At 46.6% G+C, this 26,940-nt stretch overlaps 1 protein-coding gene across 1 annotated transcript in view; it reads left to right on the top strand.

The window, feature by feature from the left end:
- The window catches only part of LOC309514970 (vasoactive intestinal polypeptide receptor-like), a 113,446-nt gene that overhangs the window by 23,478 nt on the left and 63,028 nt on the right, over positions 1-26,940 (top strand). The window contains exon 2 of the mRNA XM_082192517.1: positions 12,771-12,867. Within this exon, the coding sequence (XP_082048643.1) occupies positions 12,771-12,867 (97 nt within the window). The remainder of the gene's footprint in view (positions 1-12,770; positions 12,868-26,940) is intronic.

The following is a 26,940-nucleotide window of genomic DNA, read 5'->3' on the forward strand; positions in this document are numbered from 1 at the left end:
TGAGCTGTCAGCTATGGAGACTCGAGTTCAAATCCTACTTTGACTGTGAACAGTGTAATAATAATAATAATAATAATAATAAATTATTTATACCCCACCCACTCTGAGCGGCTCATTAAAAACACAACACAGCATCAAAGATTAAAAACTTCCCTAAACAGGGCTGCCTTCAGATGTCTTTTAAAAGTAAGATAGTTGCTTATTGCCTTGACATCTGATGGGAGGGCATTCCACAGGGCGGGTGCCACTACTGAGAATGCCCTCTGTCTGGTTCCCTGTAACCTCACTTCTCACAGTGAGGGAACCACCAGAAGGCCCTCGGCGCTGGACCTCAGTGTTCAGGCAGAATGATGGGGGTGGAGACGCTCCTTCAGGCATACTGGACCGAGGCTGTTTAGGGTTTTAAAGGTCAGCACCAACACTTTGAATTGTGCTCGGAAACATACTGGGAGCCAATGTAGATCTCTCAGGACTGGTATTATATCGTCTCTGCAGCCATTCCCAGTCACCAATCTAGCTGCCGTAGTCTGGATTAATTGCAGTTTTTGAGTCACCTTCTAAGGTAGCCCCATGTAGAGCACAGTGCAGTACAGTGGTACCTTGGGTTAAGTACTTAATTCATTCCGGAGGTCCATTCTTAACCTGAAACTGTTCTTAACCTGAAGCACCACTTTAGCTAAGGGGCCTCCCACCGCCGCCCCGCCGCTGGAGCACGATTTCTGCTCTCATCCTAAAGCAAAGTTCTTAACCCAAGGTACTATTTCTGGGTTAGTGGAGTCTGTAACCTGAAGCGTCTGTAACCTGAAGTGTCTGTAACCTGAAACATCTGTAAGCCGAGGTACCACTGTAGTCCAAGCGGGAGAAAAATCACTGCCCAATGTCCTTAATCGCAGAACCTGAAGTCTCTGGATAATGCTTGCTTTGCTGAGAGCAGTGGTTCCCAACTGGTGGTTCACAGACCTCAGGGGGTCCGCATAACCCACCCAGAGGTTCTGTGGCACCCTTCCCGTAAAGAAAACTACCATTTAGATATCAGGTTGTTGTTGCTGTTTTCCAAAAGTAGGGGGTCTGTGTCTGTGTGAGCTGCCAGTGGCTGAGATTGCTTTCTTCCTCCACTGACAGCCCACTGTGAGTAACTGAGAAGGGGGTGGTGAGGGAGAAAAAGAGAGGGAGAAGAAGCAGGAAGAAGGAGGGAGGAGGGTGGAGAGAGAGGGGAAGAGGGGAAGGAGAGGGAGAAGGGGAGAAGGGAGGAGATGTAAGTTTACAGTGCTTGCCAAAGCATAGAAGCACAAGCAATTTCAAAAACAAAATATAAATCAAGGCATCTACTAAAGCAAACAGAACCATCAATTTCTAGCGAGACTATAGCTAGGGAGCCTCCACTTCTACACAAAGTGTCTTTCAGATTTAGACCTCCGAATCTTCCTTGCAGTTCATGGTCCAATTCCTTCTTCCTAATCCTCATTGCCGCCTATGTGAAAAGGGCCATCTTGCGAATCACCAAGTGTTGGAGTCACTATGGAAAAAGTGGACCCTCTCCAGGGGATGACTGTTTCCTTGAACAAACAAGGCTTCTCAAAACAAATAATGAATAATACCTTCTACCTGCGATTGCCGGCATATGCATAGTCTATCTGTGTATGAAATCTTGTCCAGCGTTGCCTGAAATCCCAACTCAACGAAGGCAGATTTTATGGTACAGGCAGAAGTTTAGACAAGTAACTAGCTCTAAAATGCTCTGAATTCACTAGAGGGAAGCATGGGGAACATTAAGATGATTTAAACGCTTGTGGGTCCCTCCTGGATTCTGTCCAGTACAGTCGATTCCTTAGTTAGCCCTCGTCCATCTTCAGAACCTCATTCAGCTCCTGCAAACGATAATAATCAAGGCTACATTGAATGCTTGTGGACATGAGTGGCGCTGTGGGTTAAACCACAGAGCCTAGGACTTGCCGATCAGAAGGTCGCGGTTCGAATCCCCGCAACGGGGTGAGCTCCTGTTGCTCCGTCCCAGCTCCTGCCAACCTAGCAGTTCAAAAGCATGTCAAAGTGCAAGTAGATAAATAGGTACCGCTCTGGCGGGAAGGTAAACAGCGTTTCGCCAGAAGCGGCTTAGTCATGCTGGCCACATGACCCAGAAACTGTACGCTGGCTCCCTCGGCCAATAAAGCGAGATGAGCGCCGCAACCCCAGAGTCTGCCATGACTGGACCTAACGGTCAGGGGTCCCTTTACCTTTACATTGAATGTTTAATTTTCCCCAGTGTGTGCTCCTCAGTTCCATATAGCAATTGGATGGAAAGCATCCATTGGGCAAGGATGTCTTTTGTTTCAGGTAATTAACTCATGCACAGTCGACTCTCACCTTGACCATTGTCCAACCAGCTTCTGTTCATCGAAGAGCTTCTGATGTCCCATTGGGTGAAGAGAACAATCTCCAAATAAATGGATTCTGAACCGTTTCTAACCCTTTAATAGCATTCAAGTCATCTCCCCAAATTTCAGCTCCATTTGGGGGAATCACTTCACTACCAAAAAAATTAAATATGGAATCAGACAACTGTCTGCCCTCCTTGAAATAAAACTTCATCAATGTCCCTGTCACCTTCTGCGTCCTGGCCTGGGTGGTGAGGGAGAGAGGGGAGAGGACTGTAACTGTGCAGGCCAAAATCCAACAGGTGCAAATGCAGCCAAGAGGAAAGCTGCACCTGCAAAATTTCGGCCCGCTGGTGCATAAGACACAAGAATCAACTTTGGTGGCCTTGCATGTGTGTGGTTCCTTAGCTCTTTAAATCCAGGACTTCTCTGCTCCACTTTTCTCACCGCTGTCACCTGATAACGACAAATCACTCTTTGTTTGATATTGCGGCTAGAGTAAATATTTTCCATGCGTCACCCCTGACATCATTTCCTCAGGTTTATGAGATCTGGGCATTGAATCGGCAGCAGTCTGGCTCGGGCTAAGGGGCCGAAAACGCCTGGAGCTGTGTGATTGGCTGCTCTCTGCGGAAATCCGATCAGGCTCTAGAGGGGTTATGGACACATTTGTGTTTCCAAACATTTAGACTGGGATTATAGCAGCCAAAGGAACAATCATCAAGGGAAGGCAGAGGAGGATGTGTCAACCTTGTTAGACAGCTCTAAGTGAGAAAGCAAGCAAATAAGTGACGTGGGCTGGAGATAACTTGAGGGTACCTTTGAGCCAGGCAAAGGGTGACTTCCCATGTTAGAGGCTCCAGGGCAGGCTGTAGCAACCTAAAAATCCGAGATTAAAATCAGTTGCAGCAATTTATGACTGTGCTCTTGGGAACAGGGTGATAACCAACTCTGGAAAGTGAAATAACATATATTTGAAACACCATTGAAGAAGCCTGCAAAGACCCCATTCCATGTGTCCCCCCACCCTATGTGATGTTTTTGTGACATTTTTGAGTCACTTCCAGGTTTGGTGCATGTACAGTCGCACAAATATCGGACACAGCTAAAACAGTGGCTGCCTGCAGTCCTCTTTTCCACCTGAGCTCTGCTTTGACCTTGATTAAGTGTCAACTAAGGGATTGAAATCCAGAAGAACTAATAATAAATGCCAGATCTCCATCTTGGTACCCTCTCTTGGGAACACAGCATTTTAGAGCTAGTTCTCGGACCAAACTCTCATCAGTTTCCTTGTTGTTGTTGTTGTTTAGTCATTTAGTCGTGTCCGACTCTTTGTGACCCCCTGGACCAGACCACACCAGGCACTCCTGTCTCCCACTGCCTCCCGCAGTTTGTTCAAGCTCATGCTGGTAGCTTCGAGAACACTGTCCAACCATCTCGTCCTCTGTCGTCCCCTTCTACTTGTGCCCTCCATCTTTCCCAACATCAGGGTCTTTTCCAGGGAGTCTTCTCTTCTCATGAGATGGCCAAAATATTGGAGCCTCAGCTTCAGGATCTGTCCTTCCAGTGAGCACTCAGGGCTGATTTCCTTCAGAATGGATAGGTTTGATCTTCTTGCAGTCCATGGGACTCTCAAGAGTCTCCTCCAGCACCAGAATTCAAAAGCATCCATTCTTCGGCGATCAGCTTTCTTTATGGTCCAGCTCTCACTTCCATACATGGCTTTAACTATACATTTGTGGTCAACCTCAGGCGGAAGACATCACTCGATATCTGTTACTCTGCTTCTTACATAGAGACCCAAGAGATCGCTTTCTGAAACCTTTGCTCACACCAGCAAGCAGGGCACACCCAGGCAGAAATGGTCTGGTTTCTTTTGAGTGACAATAACAGCTTCATAACACAGAGGAGGGCATTGCTGTGTTGTGTAATAAACAAAAATCTGCCCTTATTCCCTTATGGGGAACACAAGAGCCCTTATAGAGTTCTTTGTAGGTTCTCCATCGGTCGGAGAAAATAACAGAAGCCAACCAGAGAAAAACAAATCAACTTGTAAGCTTGATCTTTATTGAACTGTTGCAACAGGGTGCTCCCCTCACACGCAGGAGGACCTCAAACAAAGGTGTGCCCGCCCTTATATAGACATTTTAAATTGGCCACCCTGGAGCTCAAGACCACCCCCAGATACATCGTACCCACATCACATAAGGAGCGGTCTACAACAGAAATCTGAGTGTGTTGTTTATCTCCTGTCTGGCAGGTTACCTGTTAATGATCACTTGATTGGATTACCTGGGGAGCCTGGCCAGTCTTTTGTAATGATAAATAATTAGTTCCTGAGCCAGGTCACAGGCTCACCCTGTTCATACACATACATACCCTTAAGACAGGATTTGTGAACGAAAAGACAATGGGGAGGCTTTTCCATTTTCCTTCGACCTTGCAGAGAAATATTTGAGGTCAATTTGGGAGGGACAAAATGGTTTCAGGACTTTTTCTGTGGGGTTTCAGACATGTGGTTTATATATGCAGTTATGAACATTTATCTCATATATATATGACCTTATTTTTTTTATTTCAGTTGGCTGCAAATGAAAAATAAAAACCAGGAACAGGGAGTTAGATAAAATCACTATAAATTGCTGGGGAGTGACAGAGGTTTAATTTGAAATCAAGTTTGTTGGTGTCTCTGCCAACCTCTCTTATATCATGGATATCTTATATCTCTCTTATATCATGGCTCATATTATGGACATACAATCTGCATTGCCTCTTTGGTACTGTTGCTGTAGGTTTGTCTCAGCCTTTGGCTAGAACCACAAACTTATATGTATGTAGCTTGCGCCTGTATGGCTGTTCTCTTTTCCAAGACTGCTTGCTGCCTGGAAAGAAAGGGATGTGTTGATACTGCCCTAGTTAAGCGTCTGACCCACTTGTGGCAGTGCCTGTGGGGAGATAAGGATGCGAGGATGTCATCTGACAATGCTGCCTGTTTTCATCGCGTTCACCAAGAGGAGTGTGCTTTTCATCTGTTGGACTACAACTCCCATCATTCCTGACCATTCGCCACAGTGACTGGCGCTGATGGGAGTTGAAGTCCACCAACATCTGGAAAGCCACAGGTTCCCTATCCCTGCCTAGAGGAGTAACAGCAGCTGTGGCCCAGTCCTACCTTCTGGAATCGATTTGGTAGGAGTGGAACAGTGTCCCCTAAATCCCAGAAGAATTTGATGAAAAGTAGCTGGAAAAGTCCAGGAGAATGATCACTCTCCTGTAAAGATGTAGATTGCTGATAGCAGCCACTGATGTGGATCCAGTCCTTTATTCAGTCATAGAAAGTCATCTAGCCCAACCCTCTATTGCTCATTTTATTGCTAAATTTCTATCCTACGTTTCCTCCCCAAAAAAGCTCAGTGCGGCAAAACCTTTGCCTTGAACCCAGATTCTTCAGAGTCTAGACCAGGCATCCCCAAACTCGTCCCTCCAGGTGTTTTGGGACTACAATTCCCATCATCCCTGACCAATGAATCTAAGAGCTGATCCATTGCTCTTTTGCTCAGTTACCCCTCACTGAATAAAGCCCAGAGCTGAGCGACTGTAATTTTGCTCAGTTACTCTCCTGTAAAAGGCAGTTTGGAAATGAACCTATTATTGAGATCTGCCTAGTCTAAAAGGAAGGAGTTTTGTTGGGTTTTCCCCCCAGAAGAGGTTGGATTCCAGCCTCCTTTTAACACTCAGGGAGGGGGAGTCCCCTTTTCTCTAGGCTATAACATTATTTACCAAGGTTCTTGTGAACCTAGTCAACTGGGTACTCTCAGTAGATCATACTTGCCATGATAGCTACTAGCCATTTCTTAATTCATAATGCAGGAGTATTCTTCACAACTGTGAGTGGGGCAGTAGGGGGGTGTAAGTGAAGACAAACAACAACAATTAACTATAAAGTTGTTCACTCTTCAGGCAGCACAGAGAAAACATTTTGGTAGCCAGTGTGGTACAGTTGTTAAGAGCGGTGGACTCGTAATCTGGTGAACCTACTCCACATGCAGCTGCTGGGTGACCTTGGTCTAGTCACACTTCTTTGAAGTCTCTCAGCCCCACTCACCTCACAGAGTGTTTGTTGTGGGGGAGGAAGGGAAAGGAGAATGTTAGCCACTTTGAGACTCCTTCAGGTAGTGATAAAGCAGGATATCAAATCCAAACTCTTCTCTTCTTCTTCTTCCGATTGTGTAGATAAAGTACAGTGGTGCCCCACAAGACGAATGCCTCGCAAGACGGAAAACTCGCTAGACGAAAGAGTTTTCCGTTTTGGAGGTGCTTCGCAAAACGAATCTCCTATGGGCTTGCTTCGCAAGACGACAATGTCTTGTGAGTTCCTGCTGGGTTTTTTCCCTCCCCCCCTTTTTCTAAGCCTCTAAGCCGCTTATCAGCTGATCCGATCAGCAGATAAGCCGCTAAAAGCCGCTAATAGCGCTAATCCGCTAATCCGTCAATGGGCTTGCTTCGCAAGACGAAAAAACCGCTAGACGAAGAGAATCACAGAACGGATTCTTTTCGTCTTGCGAGGCACCACTGTATAACTGATATGAATTCTACAGGATGTGGTAGTAGTGTGTGAAAACGGTCCAGATCAACGGATTCTCAGGCATGCAGCTCCCGATGGTGAAGATGTCAGGTGTCTTCCTGGCACCCAGATATCTTCACTTCACTGATAGCCAGGTGCAAAACGCATCTGGCGGATTCCAAAACATTGCAGACAGGGAGTCTCTCTCCCAACTTAATATGGAGGTGCCGGTGTCTGATCCTGGCCCCTTCTGCATGCAAAGAAGATTCTGTACCGCCAATCCGCAGCCCGGCTCCTACAAGATTAATTGAATTATAAAGGCACAAATCTGGGAGAAACCGCAAGGCCTTTCAGAGGATAAAGTCCAAATTCCAAGTGACGGCGATAAACTAGACTCTGGTTACCCGAGAGACAGCAACGTATGTGTGTGTTTTACAGTAGAGTTTATGGACAAACCCAGTGTAAGCGAGCTCTAACTTTATAGGCGCTGTTACAAGCTGGTAAGCCCAGATTTGTTATGTTCCATTTCAGACTTGATGGTCTCCCATACTATACTTTCTTCAGCTTTCAGTTTATGCCAGCAGCGTGAGCTTGCAAAGTTAGCGTGCTCTTTGTCCCTGCAGGCTGATTTCAGTGCTAAGATGCGCACAAAACTTAGGATAGTAAGAGGGTGGCGGATTGGGTATCTGTGTGTTTGGCTTATCTGATGGATGGGGAGGAGTAGTGAGAAAGCGGCTGCAAGGAGGAAACCAGGGGTCAGCAAACTTTTTCAGTCCCTCAGACCTTGTTGGGGGCCGGACTATATTTTGAAGAAGAAAAAAGAACGAATTCCTATGCCCCACAAATAACCCAGAGATGCATTTTAAATAAAAGCACACATTCTAGTCATGTAAAAACACCAGGCAGGCCCCACAAATAACCCAGAAATGCATTTTAAATCTCGATTTCTTATTCTTCTGGTAAGTTTCGCCATTTCTGCATATTCCATAAGTTTTTGTATCCATTCTTCCTTTGCTGAGACTTCTTCTTTCCATTTTGGGGCAAGTAACATTCTTGCTGTTGTAGCTGCATACATAAATAAATTTCTGTACGATTTACATAGGTAGTTCTATCCCTATAGCAACCTAAGGTGTGTCGGTCTAAACCAGGCTTCTTCAAACTCGGACCTCCAGATGTTTCGAGACTACAGTTCCCATCATCCCTGACCACTGGTCCTGCTAGCTAGGGATCATGGAAGTTGTAGGCCAAAAACATCTGGAGGGCTGAGGTTGAGGAAGCCTGGTCTAAACAACAGAGAGAGAGAGAGAAGTCAGCATAGAGATAAAGGTATGTGGATAGTCTGGGAATCTGGAGGTTCCTCAATCTCACCTACTGTGCTGGTCCCGAGGGTTAACCATGCGGCGAGGTCCGAGTCCAGTCTGAGGTTGAGGGTGTGGTATGGAGGCTGTCCGTCAAAGCTAAAGCTGGGTCCAAGGCAGGGAGTTGGGTGAGGTCAGGAGCTCCGGCAGAAGAGGAGGACAGGGTGCAGGCAGGAACAGGCTATCAACAATGTTGCTCCAGCAACATGGGACTGGGGCTGGCCAGCTTTTATCTGCCCCGAGGCATAGGGCGGCCCCGATCGTCTGGTGACTCGCCTCTCCTGGCTTGGAGGCGAGCACTCCTCCTGCAGGAACTTACTTCCCTCCGCCTCTCTGCCCTGAGCCTCTGCAGCTCAGGAGAGGCTGGAGGGTTCCCGGACCCAGAGGCCACCCCAGCTTCCCCTGACGGGGCTGAGAGTGGAGCACCTGCAGGCAATGGGTCCTCCATCACCTCAGGAGCCAGAGCAGACTCAGCTGGTGCCGGCACCTGAGGACCCAGCACAGGTGAGGACCCTTCAGGCTCATGCCCCGGCTCAGCTGGTTCTGGAGGCGGGGACTCCTGTGCAGGCTGGGAATCCTCAGGTTCAGCCTCCGAGTCCGAATCCCATGCCATTACACCTCCATGCTAGCCCTTCTTTTGCAAGCTGAGTTGCACCCAAGCCTCCAATAGTTTGGCATTCTGGTGCTTCTGAATGTAGTGTTTTTCTTATCGTTCTACATGCATGTCCACTGATTCAGAAGAAGTCCAAACAGCCACTGTGAGCGGTAGGCAGGAAGGCGTGTGATGACCTTCACAGCAGAAGGCCAGGGAGAACATGTCAAACCCACCCTTTGTATGTGATAGTGTGTCTCCTTTATATGCCCCAATCCAGCTGTAGCCACAGTTCCAAAAATATTATTTTTTATTTTAAGTTGTGCCAGAATGTAGGTTGGAATGTGTGTTTCAATGTGCATCAGAATGTGCCCTGCGTTGTTTTCAAAGAGTTAGATGTGTTTTCCAATGTGCATTAAGATGCAAAAAACCAATTTGTGTCTGGAATTCCTGATCTGGCCACTGCTGACACACACAAAAACCTTGCTGACTTGCATGGATCTCCTTATCTGGTTTGGGGCAACAGGTCAAGAGTCTATTTTGCCCGTTTTTCCTAGCACCAATAGTGCTAGCAGTCTCCTCCAGGAAATATCACTTGAGTACAGGAATAACGCTTTGGGGTTTGCTTGCTTCTCCATCTTTTCTGCAAATCCGGTCTGGTTTTTTTCCATTCTGATTGAGCATTGCACAGGTATTTCATTTATGTAAATCATTCCGAAAGTAGGTAAAATGCCAGCATCGGCTTAAAAACCCTTCTTCCCTGAAGACATGATATATATAAAAAAGTACCAGTCTGTTAAAATCTTCGAGATTCTGTTTGACGTGGGTAGTCCTAACCTTCCCTTTCCATCTGTATAAGGGAGCTTCTCAATCTTTCATTTATTCAAATGTATTTACTGCCTTTTGAGCTCTCAAGGCAGTTTGCAGTGTGGTGATGTACTTAAAATGCTTAAGATCAAAGCTGAAGGAAAGTGAAAAGAGGCCGAAAGATAATATCACCTGAAACAAGCTACAGCATTAGTGATGCACATAGTGTTTTGTAGAATAACATCAGTGCTTCTTTTTCTGGGGGTATTAAGATAAGGTTACCAGATTTTTTTTCAATGAATCTGGGGACACAATCAACCAACCAACCAATCAATCAATCAATCAATGCTACATGTTTAGGAGCAGCCCCATCCCAACTCCTACTTGCGTGTAAGCAGGAGGGGGCGGGGATCCCTCAGCTGGGAAGGGAGGCTTCCCATTGCCTAACTGAGAGATCTCTGCCCGCTCCTGCTTGCACGCAAGTAGGAGTTGGGAGGCTGCTCCGATAGGCAGCATGAAGCCTCCCTTCACAGCTTAGTTGCTGGGGTCAGGGAAGGTGGAGGCAGCCCGGAAGCTTCACCACCATCATATGGGGACTTCCAAGCAGCTCCTGAAGCCAGCCAGAGCCAACTGCTCCGGGCTGCTGAGACTGTGTTTCCTGGGGACATTAGATGAAATCCGGGGACATTCCGGGGATGGAATTTGTCTGGGGACTTATTTGCAAATCCGGGGACTGTCCCAGGGAAACGGGGACTTCTGGTAACCCTATATTAAGGGTACGCAGCACTGGCACTTTTTTCTTTTCTTTAAGAAAAGCACTGATTAAAAGTATGACACTTGCTGTAAGAACTGTATGTTGAGTATCACTTTTTCTAGAAGAACTTCTGGGTCATGTGGCCAGCATGACTAAACTGCTTCTGGTGAACCAGTGCACGGAAACGCCGTTTACCTTCCCTCCAGAGCGGTACCTATTTATCTACTTGCACTTTGACGTGCTTTCGAACTGCTAGGTTGGCAGGAGCAGGGACCAAGCAACGGGAACTCACCCTGTCGCGGGGATTCGAACCGCCGACCTTCAGATCAGCAAGCCCTAGGCTCTGTTAGTTATGCTGGCCACATGACCTGGAAGCTGTACGCTGGCTCCCTCGGCCAGTAAAGCGAGATGAGCGCCGCAACCCCAGAGTCGTCCACGACTGGACCTAATGGTCAGGGGTCCCTTTACCTAACAATTTTGCTTCTCGGCAACCACCCCAGTGCGCGCGCGCACACACACACACACACACACACACAGCATGCTATACCACTGCTCATGAGGCTTATCCACATTTAAGTTTCCTCTGATTTTTTCTTTGATAACATTTTATTAATTTTCCAAAAATAACAACAATATATTAAAAGAAAAGGAAGCAAAAAACAAAAATATCGTAAACAAATTTTTTAACCATAATTTTTTGGCTTGACTTCCCGCCACTCCCCCTTTTGGCTCCATTATTTAGTACTTGTTCATGCACGTCCATAAAATAATATATTCTTAACCATCCAATTTTAAACCTTCTTCATGTTATTACAAATGACTGTTAAAATATAATAAGAATAAGAATTTATTATTTATACCCTGCCCATCTCGCTGGGTTTCCCCAGCCACTCTGGGCGGCTTCCAACCAAATATTAGAAACAGTACAGCACCAAACATTAAAAACTTCCCTAAACAGGGCCGCCTTCAGTTGTCTTTTAAAAGTAAAATAGTTGTTTATTTCCTTGACATCTGGTGGGAGGGCGTTCCACAGGGCGGGTGCCACTACTGAGAAGGCCCTGTGCCTGGTTCCCTGTAACCTCACTTCTCGCAGGGAGGGAACTGCCAGAAGGCCCTCGGAGCTAGAGCTCAGTGTCCAGGCTGAACGATGGAGGTGGAGACGCTCCGTCAGGTATACTGGGCCAAGGCTGTTGGCGGCTTTACAGGTCAGCACCAACACTTTGAGTTGTGCTCAGAAATGTACTGGAAGCCAGGACCGGTGTTATATGGTCTCGGTGGCCACTCCCAGTCACCAGTCTAGCTGCCGCTAGTTCTACTAATGTAAAAAATCTATACACAAAGCTTAAAGAGTATGCATTAAACATTTCCCCATACACACACACACACACACACACACAGTGGTACCTCAGGTTAAGTACTTACATTGGTACCTCGGGTTAAGTACTTAATTCGTTCCAGAGGTCTGTACTTAACCTGAAACTGTTCTTAACCTGAAGCACCACTTTAGCTAATGGGGCCTCCCACTGCCGCCGCGCCGCCGGAGCACGATTTCTGTTCTCATTCTGAAGCAAAGTTCTTAACCTGAAGCACTATTTCTGGGTTAGCAGAGTGTGTAACCTGAAGCATATGTAACCTGAAGCATCTGTAACCCAAGGTACAAAGGTACAAATTCCTCTTTCTTGGGTTTCTAGTTAACTACTTTGTCTTGCATAGTTCAATAAACACATTTAAGTTTCCTCTTATCTTTCCAGAGACAGGATTCCTGCATTGTAGGGGGTTGGACTAAATGACCTTTGGGTACCCTTCCAACTCTGTGATTCTAGGTCCGTGCTTTTAGGCTCCATGTCTGAGCATCCTTTTTTTCTTTGCTCTGGAGCTTTCCTTGAGAAAACATGCTCTTTAAAGCTCATTTGGAGCAAACGTCCGCTGAAAACCGAAATTCCCATTTGCTCTGATTGAATGCTTAAAAAGTGGGGGTTTGTGGGGAAAACTGTGGGATGGGGAGCCCCACTCAGAAATTGAGCTTTTAAGTGCAGGCCTGTGCCTGTAAAGAGTGTGGCCAAAGTTAACTGAATGTGTGAACATGTGAACATAGCAGTTCCAAGGTCCTGGGTCAGTTAAGGTCAGCTCCAGTACGGTGTGTCTTTTTTATATGATCCTGCTGTTTTAACACAGGAGTTTTACTGTGAGTGTTTTATTTTCCTGACGGTAGCTGCTCTGAGAATTTTTTAATGGAAGGAAAGCTCGTTTTAAAACAAACAGACTCAATCTGTGGATGAGGGTGAAAAAAAATCTCTTTTTCTCTCTGGCCTTTCTGCAGGTGTCGAGCATGTCTCCCGAATGTTCTATCATGCTGATCATCGAATCCGAACGGGACAAATGTTTTGAGCACTCAGACTTTGATAACCAAACTTTAGGTAAGAATTGGGGTTTTAGAATTTTAAACAACTCTTCTGCTTTCTGTGTATCCTCTCCGACTCAGTCTGGTTTGTTTATTGATTGATTTACCATATTTTTCACTCTATAAGATGCACCAGACCACAAGACGCAACTAGTTTTTGGAGGAGGAAAACAAGAAAAAAAAATCTGAATCTCAGAAGCCAGAACAGCAAGAGGGATCGCTGCGCAGCGGAAGCAGCAATCCCTCTTGCTGTTCTGGCTTCTGAGATAGCTGCACAGCCTGCATTCGCTCCATAAGACGCACACACATTTCCCCTTACTTTTTAGGAGGGAAAAAGTGAGTCTTATAGAGCAAAAAATACGGTAAATCCTTTTGGAAGGAGGTCACTGAAGGCTTAGTGTGGTGTTTTGCAACCATTTGGGTTTATTTGCGAATACGCAGGCAGAAGCACAGCTTAAGCAGACACCCAAAGCCCATGTCAGACCTTAAGGAGAGAGGTAGCACTCTGAAAAACCGCTAATCAAAAACTCAGGTTTTCTGAGTCTTAGTCTCACTCAAACAGTGATCTGTTGTAGGCTTTCGTCCCATTCAGAAGACTTAAAGGGGAGGTCTAGCAGTTAGTTTCCATGGAAACTCATCACCTATAGCTTCACTAACAAAAGGATGCATCTGACCAAAGGCTAGGCAGTAGTTTGACCAATTTTAAGCAATTCTTCTGGTCCTGTTAACTCTCTCCTGCCCAAACCTGCAATCGCATTATTAGGCTAAAGAGCCAGACCAAGAACAGGAAAACTACAAAAACACCTAGTTCCAACTGAGGCGGTCAGTTGATGTCACACATGGATCCCCCACAATATAGAAAACAAGCATGTCAGAAAGAAATTACAGTGGTACCTCAGGTTACAGACGCTTCAGGTTACAGACTCCGCTAACCCAGAAAGAGTACCTTGGGTTAAGAACTTTGCTTCAGGATGAGAACAGAAATCACGCCGCGGCAGCGGGAGGCCCCATTAACTAAAGTGGTACCTCAGGTTAAGAACAGACCTCCAGAACAAATTAAGTTCTTAACCCGAGGTACCACTGTATTCTCTCTGCCAGGCTTGTCTTCTCTGCATAGAGGGATTTATTTATTTTTATGAAGGCATCTGGTCATGTGAGCCACCCACCACTACAGTCTGAAGCGGCGCATCCCAGGTATAGCTTTGCCACCTCACTGAGAACTAGCCCCTTGCGGGGCTTTAATGTTCCTCTGGCTAAAAATGGCTGCCGCGGCTCTGAGACCAGTGTCATGGGATTCAGTCGTGTTTGAAATCCAGGATGGAGGTTCAGGAGAGGGTGGGCCCAGGTGTGAGCAGCGCAGACAAGAGGGAACTTTTCAGGTCCAATTGTTGTTGGGTTTTTTAAAAGAAATTTATTGAAAATTTTTAGGATATAAACATACAACATACAAGACATACACAACATACAAAAATAAACATACATCATAATAAACAATTAAAAACACACTTCAATTTTCAGTAATATAACTTATTTCCTCTGACCTCCTCATACTTCCCTTCTTTGTATTCCAATTCAATTTGTTGGTTCAGCAAATCCTTACCATAAAACTTTAACCCATTTATAATCCTTTTTTTCCATATCTCCTAAAACATTACAGCCAGAAACCACTTAATTTCTATCCAACATCTTTCTAACATTCATTGATTTTACAATATTTCTTTAAGTAGTCTTTAAATTTCTTCCAGTCTTCTTTCACCGACTCTTCTCCCTGGTCTCGGATTCTGCCAGTCATCTCAGCCAGTTCCATGCAATCGATCACCTTCATCTGCCATTCTTCCAGAGTGGGTAGATCTTGTGTCTTCCAATACTTAGCGATTAGTATTCTTGCTGCTGTTGTAGCATACATAAAAAAAGTTCTGTCTTTCTTTTGCACCAATTGGCCGACAATGCCCAGGAGAAAGGCCTCTGGTTTCTTCAAGAAGGTATATTTAAATACCTTTTTCAATTCATTATATATCATTTCCCAAAAAGCCTTAATCCTAGGGCATGTCCACCAAAGGTGAAAGAATGTACCTTCAGTTTCCTTACATTTCCAGCATTTATTATCAGGTCCAATTGTTGAGGCAGGTGTGTTTAACTTGCCTTCCCCGTGTTCCCCTTCGGAGTCACCGAACGAGTTCTTTCTGTTTAAATGAGGCTTAAGGAATGGGGCAGGTTTGAATGCGGCGTAAACAAACGGCAGTGTGAGTTGTCCTCAGCTAACAGGGAGCGTTCACCCTTTCTTGTAGTGCAGAGATTCATTTCACTTGCAGGGGGAAAGCAGATAACCTTTCTGAATTTAGCAGCCTGAAAGGCCAGCCTTAGGAATATATCTTTCCAGAACACTCTCCAGATCTGCTCTTCCTTTGTGTGGTGTCTGGAGAGAGTTGGGAAGGGGGAATTGGGACCAATTAGCAATTCTCCCTCCAACTAAAAATAAAAATAAAAATGTTCCTACTCAGGAATCACCTTGACTTTGAGGCTGGCTATTGGTCCACCTAGACCAGTCTTCTACAACCTTAGGTCCTCAGTTGTTGGACTACATTTCCCATCATCCACAGCCATCTTAGCCCAGTGGTCAAGGATGATGGGAGTTGTAGTCCAACACCTGGAGTCCAATGCTGTTGCAGTCCAGTGTTATCTCCTCTGATCTCATGCAAAGGGCTTCCTCAGATCCAAACAAGGTCATTCAGCATCCAAAGCAAATGCTCAACTTTGGGGTGGGTGGACTAGTCCAGGGGTCAGCAAACTTTTTCAGCAGGGGGCCGGTCCACTGTCCCTCAGACCTTGTGGAGGGACCGGACTATATTTTTGGGGGGAGGGGGAGAGAACGAATTCCTATGCCCCACAAATAACCCAGAGATGCATTTTAAATAAAAGGACACATTCTACTCATGTGAAAACATGCTGATTCCCAGTCCGTCCACGGGCCAGATTTAGAAGGCGATTGGGCCGGATCCGGCCCTTGGGCCTTCATTTGCCTACCCATGGAATAGTCTGTTTCCATTCCATGTCAGCTGCTGCATTTTCTGCACGTTAAACACACACACAAATACACAATTATGTCGTACACAGTTCCCCCAGAAAATGTGCATTTCTCTCTCTCTCTCTCTCTATATATATATGTATGTATGTATATTTAACAAAAAGGGACGCGGGTGGTGCTGTGGGTTAAACCACTGAGCCTCTTGGGCTTGCCGATCAGAAAATCGGCGGTTCGAATCCCCGCAACGGGGTGAGCTCCCGTTTCTCGGTCCCTGCTCCTGCCAACCTAGCAGTTCGAAAGCAGTTCGAAAGCACCCCATTCCTTAAGCCTCCTTCAAAGTGCAAGTAGATAAATAGGTACCACTCCAGTGGGAAGGTTAACGGCGTTTCCGTGCGCTGCTCTGGTTCGCCGGAAGCAGCTTAGTCATGCTGGCCACATGACCTGGAAGCTGTTCTGCAGGCTCCCTCGGCCAATAAAGCAAGATGAGCAACCCCAGAGTCGGCCACGACTGGACCTAATGGTCAGGGGTCCCTTTACCTTTATGTATATTTAACTGATACTGCATTGCAAAAACTAGAGGTGTGCGTGCAATCTTTCTGCGTATATCAATGAAGGAACCATAAATTGGGTCAGTCGTCTTTAAATAGTCGCTCTGTGTAGACGGTAGCTACCTAGTAGAATGGTCTGACCTCGTATAAGGAAGTTTCCTTTGTTCCTATTTAAAGCAGTCCCTTTGCTTGGAAGTCATGAGGGCTGGAATATTATGCTGTTTTCAGAAGAGCAGCTACAGGTCAGTGGTAGAGCATTGTTTACGCTGTTTATGGGCCCCGGACATCATGTACCATGCACACAACCCCCTTGTACTTCTGCTGCCCCTTCACAGAATCATAGAAGCTTAGATTTGGAAGGGACCCTGGGGGTCATCTAGTCCAACCCCCTGCAATTCTGGATTCTTAACTAAAGCAGCCATGACAGATGTCCAGCCAATCTCTGCTAAAAGCATCCGAGGAAGGAGAGTCTACCCAGGGCCGTCTTAAGCATATGCAGCGGCAAGGTGCAAAGATCTTCCCAGCACCCCTAGGTTGGCCAAAGTTGTTGACCTTTTTTTAGGAAATACCGTATTTTTCGCTCTTTAAGACGCACCAGACCACAAGATGCACCTAGTTTTTGGAGGAGGAAAAGAAGAAAAAAAATATTCTGAATCTCAGAAGCCAGAACAGCAAGAGAGATCGCTGCGCAGTGAAAGCAGCCATCCCTCTTGCTGTTCTGGCTTCTGGGATAGCTGCGCAGCCTGCATTCGCTCCATAAGACGCACGCACATTTCTCCTTACTTTTTAGGAGGGAAAAAGTGAGTCTTATAGAGCAAAAAATACGGTAGATGTTTACCTTTAGAACGGTTGCGGGATGCAAGGACTGACAGCGCCAACCAACGGGGGTGCCAGCGCTCCACGCACAGGGGTGTACGAAGGTGGATGCGGGTTCCATGCTGGGGGGCGGGGAATGTTGGGCAGCACAGTCAACATGCTTTCCGCCCACTGCCCCCCCCCCTGCTGCATGGTGGCAAACTGTTTTGGCTGCGCGCACAGTGCCCAGAGCACCCCACGTGCTCTGCCGCTTGCATTCCCCGTCATTCTGCCCTGGCACCCCACATTGGACGGCACTGGGAGCATGCACCGACAGTGGAAAAGCCAGCAAAGGAAACAATAGGCGGCACTGTGCAGTGCTCACATCATTATACGGTGCTCCGGACACAGCCCCGAAACAGTTAGCCGCTATGCAGCTGTGGCAAGAGCTGACAGCCGAGTGGAGCAGAGCCCGTTGGAGTGCCGCAGGCTCTGCTGCGGGCGGCTCGGCGCGAGTTCGGGGCGAGCATTGGAGTCCAGGGAAGAGCCGGCCACAGCAGAAGAGCCTGCGGTGCTCCAACGGACTCTGCTTCGCTCGGCTCTTCCCCGGACTCCAACGCTCGGCCCAGGACTCTCGGCCTGGCGCCCCTGAGAGCCCGGCGCCCGGGTGCCGTGCACCCCTAGTGCCAACAGTTAAGACGGCCCTGAGTCCACCACCACCACCCTAGGGAGTCCCGTCCACTGCCAAACAACTCTGACTGTCAGAAAGTTCTTCCCAAGGTTGAGTCGGAATCTCTTTCCTTGTAACTTGAATCCATTGCCTTGAGTCCTACTCTCCCTCAGCCTTCTGCAAAGCCCCATGTGGCCTGCCATCCAGGCATCTCTGATCAGTTCCAACATGCCTGTCCTTTGCACATACAATGCCCCTTGGCTGTGGCAGCGAGCACGAAAATCCTTGCAGTCTCAAATCTAATAGAACAGCTCTATAGGCAGATACGTGTATTAACTGCTGCAGCCGCTTGCATCCTTTGGTCAGGTGGGAATATCGGTCATTGTTTAAAAAGCAATTTGTTGCCTTTGGCTAATGAAATGAAGGGTGTCTTTTTTAAAAAAAGAAGGAAAGAGTCAGACATAATCAGTACAAACTGAAAAGAACATTGGATTTAGAAGCCCTTTTATCACTTGCATTGATTAAAGATGATTAATCTGCTTGGACATGTTTGATTAGGCCGCTGACTAGTCATTACTCAAGACCAGCCCTCCGCAATGCCTCATCCATCATTCCTTTACCTCTGGACACTAAATATACAAGCTGTTTCCCTCTATGAAGCAGGAAGAGCTGGCTGCAATGGGCGGCTTGCAGAAAGCAAACGGGGAAACCATCGGTTTGGCTCAGTTTATTGCTAAAGGTGAAGACAGACGAAATTGTTTAGGCGTGGTAGTTTGGTGGTGTTGTTGCTGCCCTCCAAGAAAACTTGTTGCCTGTGCCTTGCAGTGAGTGCCAGCTGCAGAATCTGTGCTCCTTCAAATGTTCTCGAATTCCAACTCCCATTGACCCCAGTCAGCACAGCCAATAATCTAGAAATGTAGTTCATCAGGAGGTGGAAAGCTGCAGAGGAAATGGAAACTGGCTCCTGGGGTTGTCAGCTACCATTTTAAAATGTGCTGTATTAGAGAAAACAGTTTGTTAAAAAAAGCATTTCTGAGAGAATTTGGTGGTTCTGGCAGGTGTGGGCACCCTCTGTCCAGTATACCTGAAGGAGCGTCTCCACCCCCATCGTTCTGCCCGGACGCTGAGGTCCAGCGCCAAGGGCCTTCTGGCAGTTCCCTCGCTGTGAGAAGCCAAGTTACAGGGAACCAGGCAGAGGGCCTTCTCGGTAGTGGCACCCGCCCTGTGGAACGCCCTCCCACCAGATGTCAAAGAGAAAAATAACTACCAAAGTTTTAGAAGACATCTAAAGGCAGCCCTGTTTAGGGAAGCTTTTAATGTTTAATAGGTTATTGTATTTTAGTGTTTTGTTGGAAGCCGCCCAGAGTGGCTGGGGAAACCCAGCCAGATGGGCGGGGTATAAATAATAAATAATAATAATTATTTATTATTATTTTTACTATTATTATTACTATTATTACTATTATTATTATCTGTCCTCACAAATACTAACTGCAGCTGATATGGCCAACGTGGTGCTTTCAAAGCATTGTAAGAACTACAATTCCCATCAGCCCCATTTAGCAGGTCATGCATGTTGGGAGCTGTAGTCCAGTGGTAAATGGTGTAATGGTTAGCATGTTGGACTGTGATCTGGGAGGCCAGGGGCAGGAGAAAACAAGCTTGCTCCATCTTCCATGTGACTGCCCTTCGGATATTTGAAGACAGCTACCCAAGTCTTCTCTTCTCCAGGCTAAGCATTCCCCAACTCCCTCAACCGTTCCACATAGGGCTTGGTTTTGAGATCTTGGTTCTCCTCATCTGCACATGTTCCAGCTTGTCAGTATCCCTTCTTGAACTGTAGGGATGCGGGTGGTGCTGTGGGTCAAACCACAGAGCCTAGGACCTGCCGATTGGAAGGTTGGCGGTTCGAATCCCCGCGACGGGGTGAGCTCCCGTTGCTCGGTCCCAGCTCCTGCCCACCTAGTAGTTCAAAAGCATGTCAAAGTGCAAGTAGATAAATAGGTACCGCTCTGGCGGGAAGGTAAACGGCGTTTCCGTGCGCTGCTCTGGTTTGCCAGAAGCGGTTCAGTCATGCTGGTCACAGGACCCGGAAGCTGTACGCCAGCTCCCTCGGCCAATAAAGCAAGATGAGCGCTGCAACCCCAGTGTCGGTCACAACTAGACCTAATGGTCAGAGGTCCCTTTACCTTTACCCTGTCTCCCTCTCAGTCTTCTCTTCTCCAGGCTATGCATTCCCAACTCCCTCAACCATTCCACATAGGGCTTGGTTTCAAGACCTTGGTTCCCCTCATCTGCACACGTTCCAGCTTGTCAATATCCCTTCTTGAACTGTGGTGGCCAGAACTGGACACAGTACTCCAAATACTGGCAGAAGAGAGCAGTATTATTACTTCCCGCTATATTCCTGATGATGTAGCCTAGAGTAGCATTATTGAGGGGAGGGCATATCAAAGCCAGATAAACAATATGGCAGCTACTCATCCACATGGGTGTAATCTGATTGTCTCATTTTAGCTAATCAATTTCCTTCCTAATCACTCATTCTGTTAATACACACACACAAACCATAACAAGCTTTTTCAGTCTGTTCTGGCTCATTTGCTGGGCTGCTGGCTGCTCAGGCAAAGCGTTCCCTGGCTCTTCATGTTTCCACAAGCACAAAACCACCCAGCATGGCGCAGATCAGAAACTGAGTGGGTCTCGGGCAGCCTGGTCCGCTTCTTTGAAAGCCTTAGTAGCCCTGAATGCTTTAACAAATTGGATGAAGAAAAACCTCTAGGGGGGTGTGAATCTTAGAGCAATCAGGACGATCAGTGCAGCTCAGGAGAAGCGAAAGGAATTAGGGACGCGAGGTGGGGTGAGTCACAAATAAAGCAAAAGGGAGCACAGTTTTGTTTTCCTAATGGGGTCCGCTGCCGCAGCATCTCAACACTGCTCCTACAGTAGTGAGGCAGTAGAAGTGGCTGGTTCTGAAGGCTTGGGATTTTCTCATTAAAACATTAAGTCTCAGGGGTCAGCAAACTTTTTCAGCCGTGGGCCGGTCCACTGTCACTCAGACTTTGTGGGGGGGCAGACTATATTTTTTGGGAGGGGGGAGAACGAATTCCTACGCCCCACAAATAACTCAGAGATGCATTTAAAATAAAAGCACACATTCTACTCATGTAAAAGCATGCTGATTCCCAGACCGTCCGCGGGCCAGATTTAGAAGGCGATTGGGCCGGATCCGGCCCTTGGGCCTTCATTTGCCTACCCATGGACTAGTATGTTTCCATCCCATGTCAGCTGCTGCGTTTTCTGCACGTTAAACACACACACAAATACACAACTATGTCGTATTTGGTCCCCGGGCCTTAGTTTGCCAACCCGTGCATTAAGGGGGTGGAGAGCTGCCAAGGATGTTTTATGACAGTGTTGCGGAATAGAGTTGTCATGCAGAGACATTGCCGGTGTTCAAGGGCACGAGCCGTCAGGCAGAATGCAGTGGATTCCCACTCAACCACTGAATCATAGAATCATAGAACTGTAGAGCTGGAAAAGATCCCCAAGGGTCATCTAGCAGGAATCTTCTGCCCAATGTGAACCAGTGTGATGTAGTGGTTATGAGCTGTAGACTCGTAATCTGGTGAACCGGGTTCGCGTCTCTGCTCCTCCACATGCATTACTCCTCCAATAACATTACAGTTCCATTTTCAATCCCTTGCCTAGTCATCTCTAATGTGGAATTTACTTTTTTCACAGCTGTCGCACTCTGGCATGACATCTTCATCCAACTTTATTCACTGTAGCACTTGAGAGAGGCTCTGTCTCCCCAAGCTGTAACACACAGCGAACGTGTATAAATCCACAACATTTGATCATTTCCTTCCGACAATGATTTGCAGAAATGTATTCTTGAAAGGGTCTTGTCTTGGAGATCCCAGCAAAGATTACTTTGTTGTGATTTCCTTTCTGCCAGTCTTTGTCGAAAATGCACCACGTGGTGCCTTTCAGGAGGGGAGATTTAGCAAAGCACAGAAAAATGTTAAAATAACAATAATAAAAGCTGTCAAGAAAGGTTAATGAGTTTTCAAATGTGGCATCTGCTCTATTCTTCAGCTTGTAGCGCGGCAAGATAAGAAATTAATTAATGCATCCTTTTGCTTCCTCTGAGAGGGTAAATTCTCGCCCTTTCAGTCTGGATGACGGCAAAACCGCCTGCTGGGGAACCGAAAAATGAATCTTTGAAACTTTTGTGGAAGTTGCATTTGAAGTTCAGAAATGCCATTTCCAGAACCAAGAACTTTGGAAGGAAGGAAGGAAGGAAGGAAGGAAGGAAGGAAGGAAGGAAGGAAGGGAGGGAGGGAGGGAGGGAGGGAAGGAAAGCTATTAAATAAAAGTTTCTATATTTGGAGTCAGATACAGAGCCTTCACTATGCAGGTAACTTGCATCTTATAGGAGGATTTGGTTCCAGGGTCCACACATAAATGCAAAAATGCATAAAGGCAGGAAACAGCCCCCCAATACCTCCCCCCCCCAAGGTGGAGGGCTGCTTGCCTGGCTTCGGGAAGACAGCACCCCAGAGCCCTCCTTCCACCTTCACAAAGTCCAGTAAAGGAGGCACTAAGCCAGGCACCCCCAAACTCGGCCCTCCAGATGTTTTTGGGACTACAACTCCCATCATCCCTGGCTAACAGGTCAGGGATGGTGGGAATTGTAGTCCCCAAAACATCTGGAGGGTCGAGTTTGGGGGTGCCTGCACTAAGCCCTCACACAGACTTCCCAGTGCCAAGTAAGCCTGTGATCACAGCCGTGTGCAGGGGAGAAGGGATAAAGAAATGGGGACTGGTGAATGGTGGGTTTCCTCCACTCCACATTTATTTATTTATCCCCCCATCACATACACGTGCAAAGCTACGATCACGTAAAGATAATAAGCGAAAGATGCAAGTTACCTGTACAGTGGTACCTCTGGTTAAGAATTTAATTCATTCTGGAGGTCCGTTCTTAACCTGAAACTGTTCTTAACCTGAGGTACCACTTTAGCTAATGGGGCCTCCTGCTGCCGCCGCACAATTTCTGTTCTTATCCTGAAGCGAAGTTCTTAACCCGAGGTACTATTTCTGGGTTAGCGGAGTCTGTAACCTGAAGCATCTGTAACCCGAGGTACCACTGTATTTACACCTATTGGAAATTAACGGGGGGATACCAGTTAATCCTGAGTCCTAGAGTGGGGAAACTGCAAAAGAAAAGAAAAAAACGGCAGACTGCCTGAATTCAAAAAGTACATGGAGTTTTGGTCACTCCCTAGCCAAAAGAGCCTCCAACAGAGATTTATACAAAAGTAGGTGCAATGTTTGCAAAGCACAGTAAAATACAAGTTGTCAGACCTTTGCATGTCCCAATACAGTGGTACCTCAGGTTAAAGATGCTTCAGGTTACAGACTCCGCTAACCCAGAAATATTACCTCGGGTTAAGAACTTTGCTTCAGGATGAGAACAGAAATCGTGCTCTGGCGGTGCAGTGGCAGTGGGAGGCCCCATTAGCTAAAGTGGTACCTCAGGTTAAGAACAGTTTCAGGTTAAGAACTGAACTCCAGAGCAAATTAAGTTCTTAACCTGAGGTACCATTGTATTAAGTGCTCGCAATTGTGCTTTCCCCCCCCCACCCCTCTCGGAGTAAATAGACCACAACCTTAAGTAAGTTTAAATGCTTTACTTACAGGAATCAGAGATCTCACTCATGTATCATTTAACACTGCAGCAGAAACAACACAGGCAAGGTATTATTGGTTACAAAATATGGACATTAGTCTCAAACATACAGTCTGAGATGTCTGCTCAGTTACATAGTTCAAAGAGAAGATGGGAGGACAGGAAACAACCCTTATTTACTTCCTCTCCAAAGGTGAGGGCGGCATGACCTAACCAAGCCTTCTGTAACAAATCACAGCAATTTACAGCTGCCTGGTCCTTAACCCCATCATTTATTAACTAGCATAGGCGTGCATTGTTAGGTTTGAATGCAAAATCTCCCACAATACAGGCAGAGAGCATAATATATAGCAAAATGTCCGACACGATTTTAAGCGCTGATCTATACATGACAGGCCCCAAGTGAGATTTCGTTTGACTGTTACCACTTCTCCCTGAGAGCAGACTTAGCAAAATATTTCTCACTTCCTTCCCCATTTTCCACCTAGTTGCTTTGTTTAGCTTCGGGTTTGCAACCTCGTTCCAGAAACGCATGACATTTTGTTTGCTCGGTGGCTGCAGTGGGAACACTTTTTGTCTCTCCGCCGGGAAGGCAGAGGCATGCAAGCCAAAGAGTTTGTTTGACTTGTAGCTGGAGAGGAAAACAGCTGTCCTCTATCTTCTGGGATTAAGCAGCCTTTTAGCAGCAAATCACCTTGTGCTGTGAAGGAAGAGACATTTTAAATTTGGAACAGCTTCTTCTCCTCTCTCCCACCACATCTTTAGAAAATAGATGCAAATATGCTCAGGATTAGCTCTCCTAACAACTGTCGCAATAAACACAAGGATGCAATTGTTGTTGTGATTAACAGCGATGAGTTGGAGTCATTCACTTGCTATCCCTGGGCCCCTTTTCGCACTCTTTGTCTTATTTCTTTTGTAGGGTGTTTATTCTGGCTCAGATAAAGGGAACTTTCTTCTGACTGAGGTCCATATTTCCTCATGGGCAAAGGTTAGAGCTGTATAGACGCAAACACACACCTGTCTGCATCTTCCACCCAGGCAAGCAAGGACCTTGGGGCCAGTGATGGACATGGCTTAGGGATAGGGGATATTGCTCCGTGAGAGTCCTGAGGGCCAGATAGAAAGGCCTTGGGGGCCATATCTGGAGGTGCACACCTCATTTGTCACTTGCGGAAACCTGGTTGCTGTCTTCTTCTTTGGTGATCACTCGTAGCCAAGTAAGATTGTCTTCCATAAACACGGTTTTAACAGTGAGTCCGTAAGTGACTGTGGAGGCCAATTCTGGATCCACACATCCTTCCACAGTGGGGACATTGGTTCCCGGGCGGGAGTTGATCACGGTGTGGATTTGCCAAGTGTGCCTTCCTCTTAGCATGTTTCTCCCTTGTGTCCTGAGTTTGAGTGTCTTCAAAGCCCAAGACACCTTTGGAAAAGGCTGTTCTCCAGCTGGAGCTCTCGCAGGCCAGTGTTTCCCGGTTGTCAGTGTGTATACTACATTTTTTAGATTTGCCTTGAGATAGTCTTTAAACCTCTTTTGTTGACCACCAGCATTACGCTTTCCATTTTTAAGTTTGGAATAGAGTAGTTGCTTTGGAAGACGATCATCAGCCATCCACACAACACGACCAGTCCAACGAAGTTGATGTTGAAGAATCATTGCTTCATCACTGGTGAACTTTGCTTCTTCCAGTACACCGATATTAGCTCACCTGTCTTCCCAAGTGATGTGTAGCTGTAACGAAGCAGCTACCTTAATGCAGACTAGCTGGGCTGTTAGTAATACAGTGGTGCCTCGCAAGACAAAAAAAATCCGTTCTGTGATTCTCTTCATCTAGCAGTTTTTTCGTCTTGCGAAGCAAGCCCATTGACGGATTAGCGGATTAGCGCTATTAGCGGCTTTTAGCGGCTTATCGGCTTATCAGATCAGCTGATAAGCGGCTTAGCGGCTTAGAAAAAGGGGGGAGGGGGGAAACCCGCAGGAACTCGCAAGACATTTTCGTCTTGCGAAGCAAGCCCATAGGAGATTCGTTTTCCGAAGCACCTCCAAAACGGAAAACTCTTTTTGTCTAGCGAGTTTTCCATCTTGCGAGGCATTCGTCTTGCGGGGCACCACTGTAAATACTTGGGTTTGGCTAGCAACATGCACAATGGCATACAAAGGCCCACAGCTTGGTGGTAGAGCTTTTGCCTCGGATGCAGAAGGTCGCAGGTTCAATCCCTGGCGTCTCTCAGCAGGCCTGGCAGAGATGTCCTGTCTGCAACCCCATTGATTTATTACTTATTTGTAAAAATATTTGTGTACCATAAAATATATATATCATTTTTAAAAATCTACCAAAGTGGTTTATAGCAATAAAAACATGAAACCATACAGCAAAACCACAAAAGGGAATTTTAAAAGGCACCGGTGGTCTGGGGGCTGGCAACACGAGAACAGGCCTTTTCTACAGTGGTTCCCCATTTGTGGAATGCTCTCCCTAGAGAGGTTTGGCTGGCGACTTCATTATAAACCTTTAGGCGCCCAGCAAAAACGTTCCTCTTGTTTGGCTGATTGACATCCAATGCCCTTTTAAAAGGTGTTGGGGCAGGATTATTGATTTTTTTCTTGTTCTTATTTTTATTATGTATTTTGTGTTTTTATATTGTGATTTTGTGTTGTAACTGCTCTGAGACCTGCAGGTATAGGGCAGTATACAAATTTAATTAAACATCATCATCATAGAATCTTAGAGTTGGAAGGGACCCTAGGGTCATCTAGTCCAACCCACTGCGATGCAGAAATCTCATAACAATAATAATCCTTCAACAACCTGGTGATGTTACTGGACTGTAGGGATGATCGCGGAGTGGGCAGTGGGGCACCAGCAGGCAGCCACAGTCTGCCTGCACGCGTGACCCTGGGGTGCAGGGCACACACACCCCAGAGAAGCCACAGCTGTCTGAACATCGTTCCCTCTGTCTAACCTTTTGCAGTCTCAGTAGTCTGCGGTGCCCTGTCTGTAACCTTTGTCTCTGAGACCTTTTGTCTCCTTCTTCATACACTGTGCAAGGAGAAAATGACGCCGTGGAAACAGGTGCCAAAATAACTTTGTACCACCCCATGATCTCAGGACCGGAAGATGTGTAAAGGTCACAGCCCAAAATGTATCTGCTTGGGTTTGCATATTTGTCTCAATAAAAGGAGGCTCCACAGGGCTGGCCGGCAACTTGCATGCAGCTCACCTTTGCGCAGCTCACCTGCATTATGAACTCCTGTCTCATGTCCTTCACTTCAGTGGACTCCAACTCCCATCGTCCTTGACCAATGCCTGAGCCACCAGGGGAAGTGCAGCACTCAGTATTTGGAGGGC

Source organism: Podarcis vaucheri, assembly GCF_965113315.1.
Source record: "Podarcis vaucheri genome assembly, chromosome: 12".
NCBI classification, from domain to species: Eukaryota; Metazoa; Chordata; class Lepidosauria; order Squamata; family Lacertidae; genus Podarcis; species Podarcis vaucheri.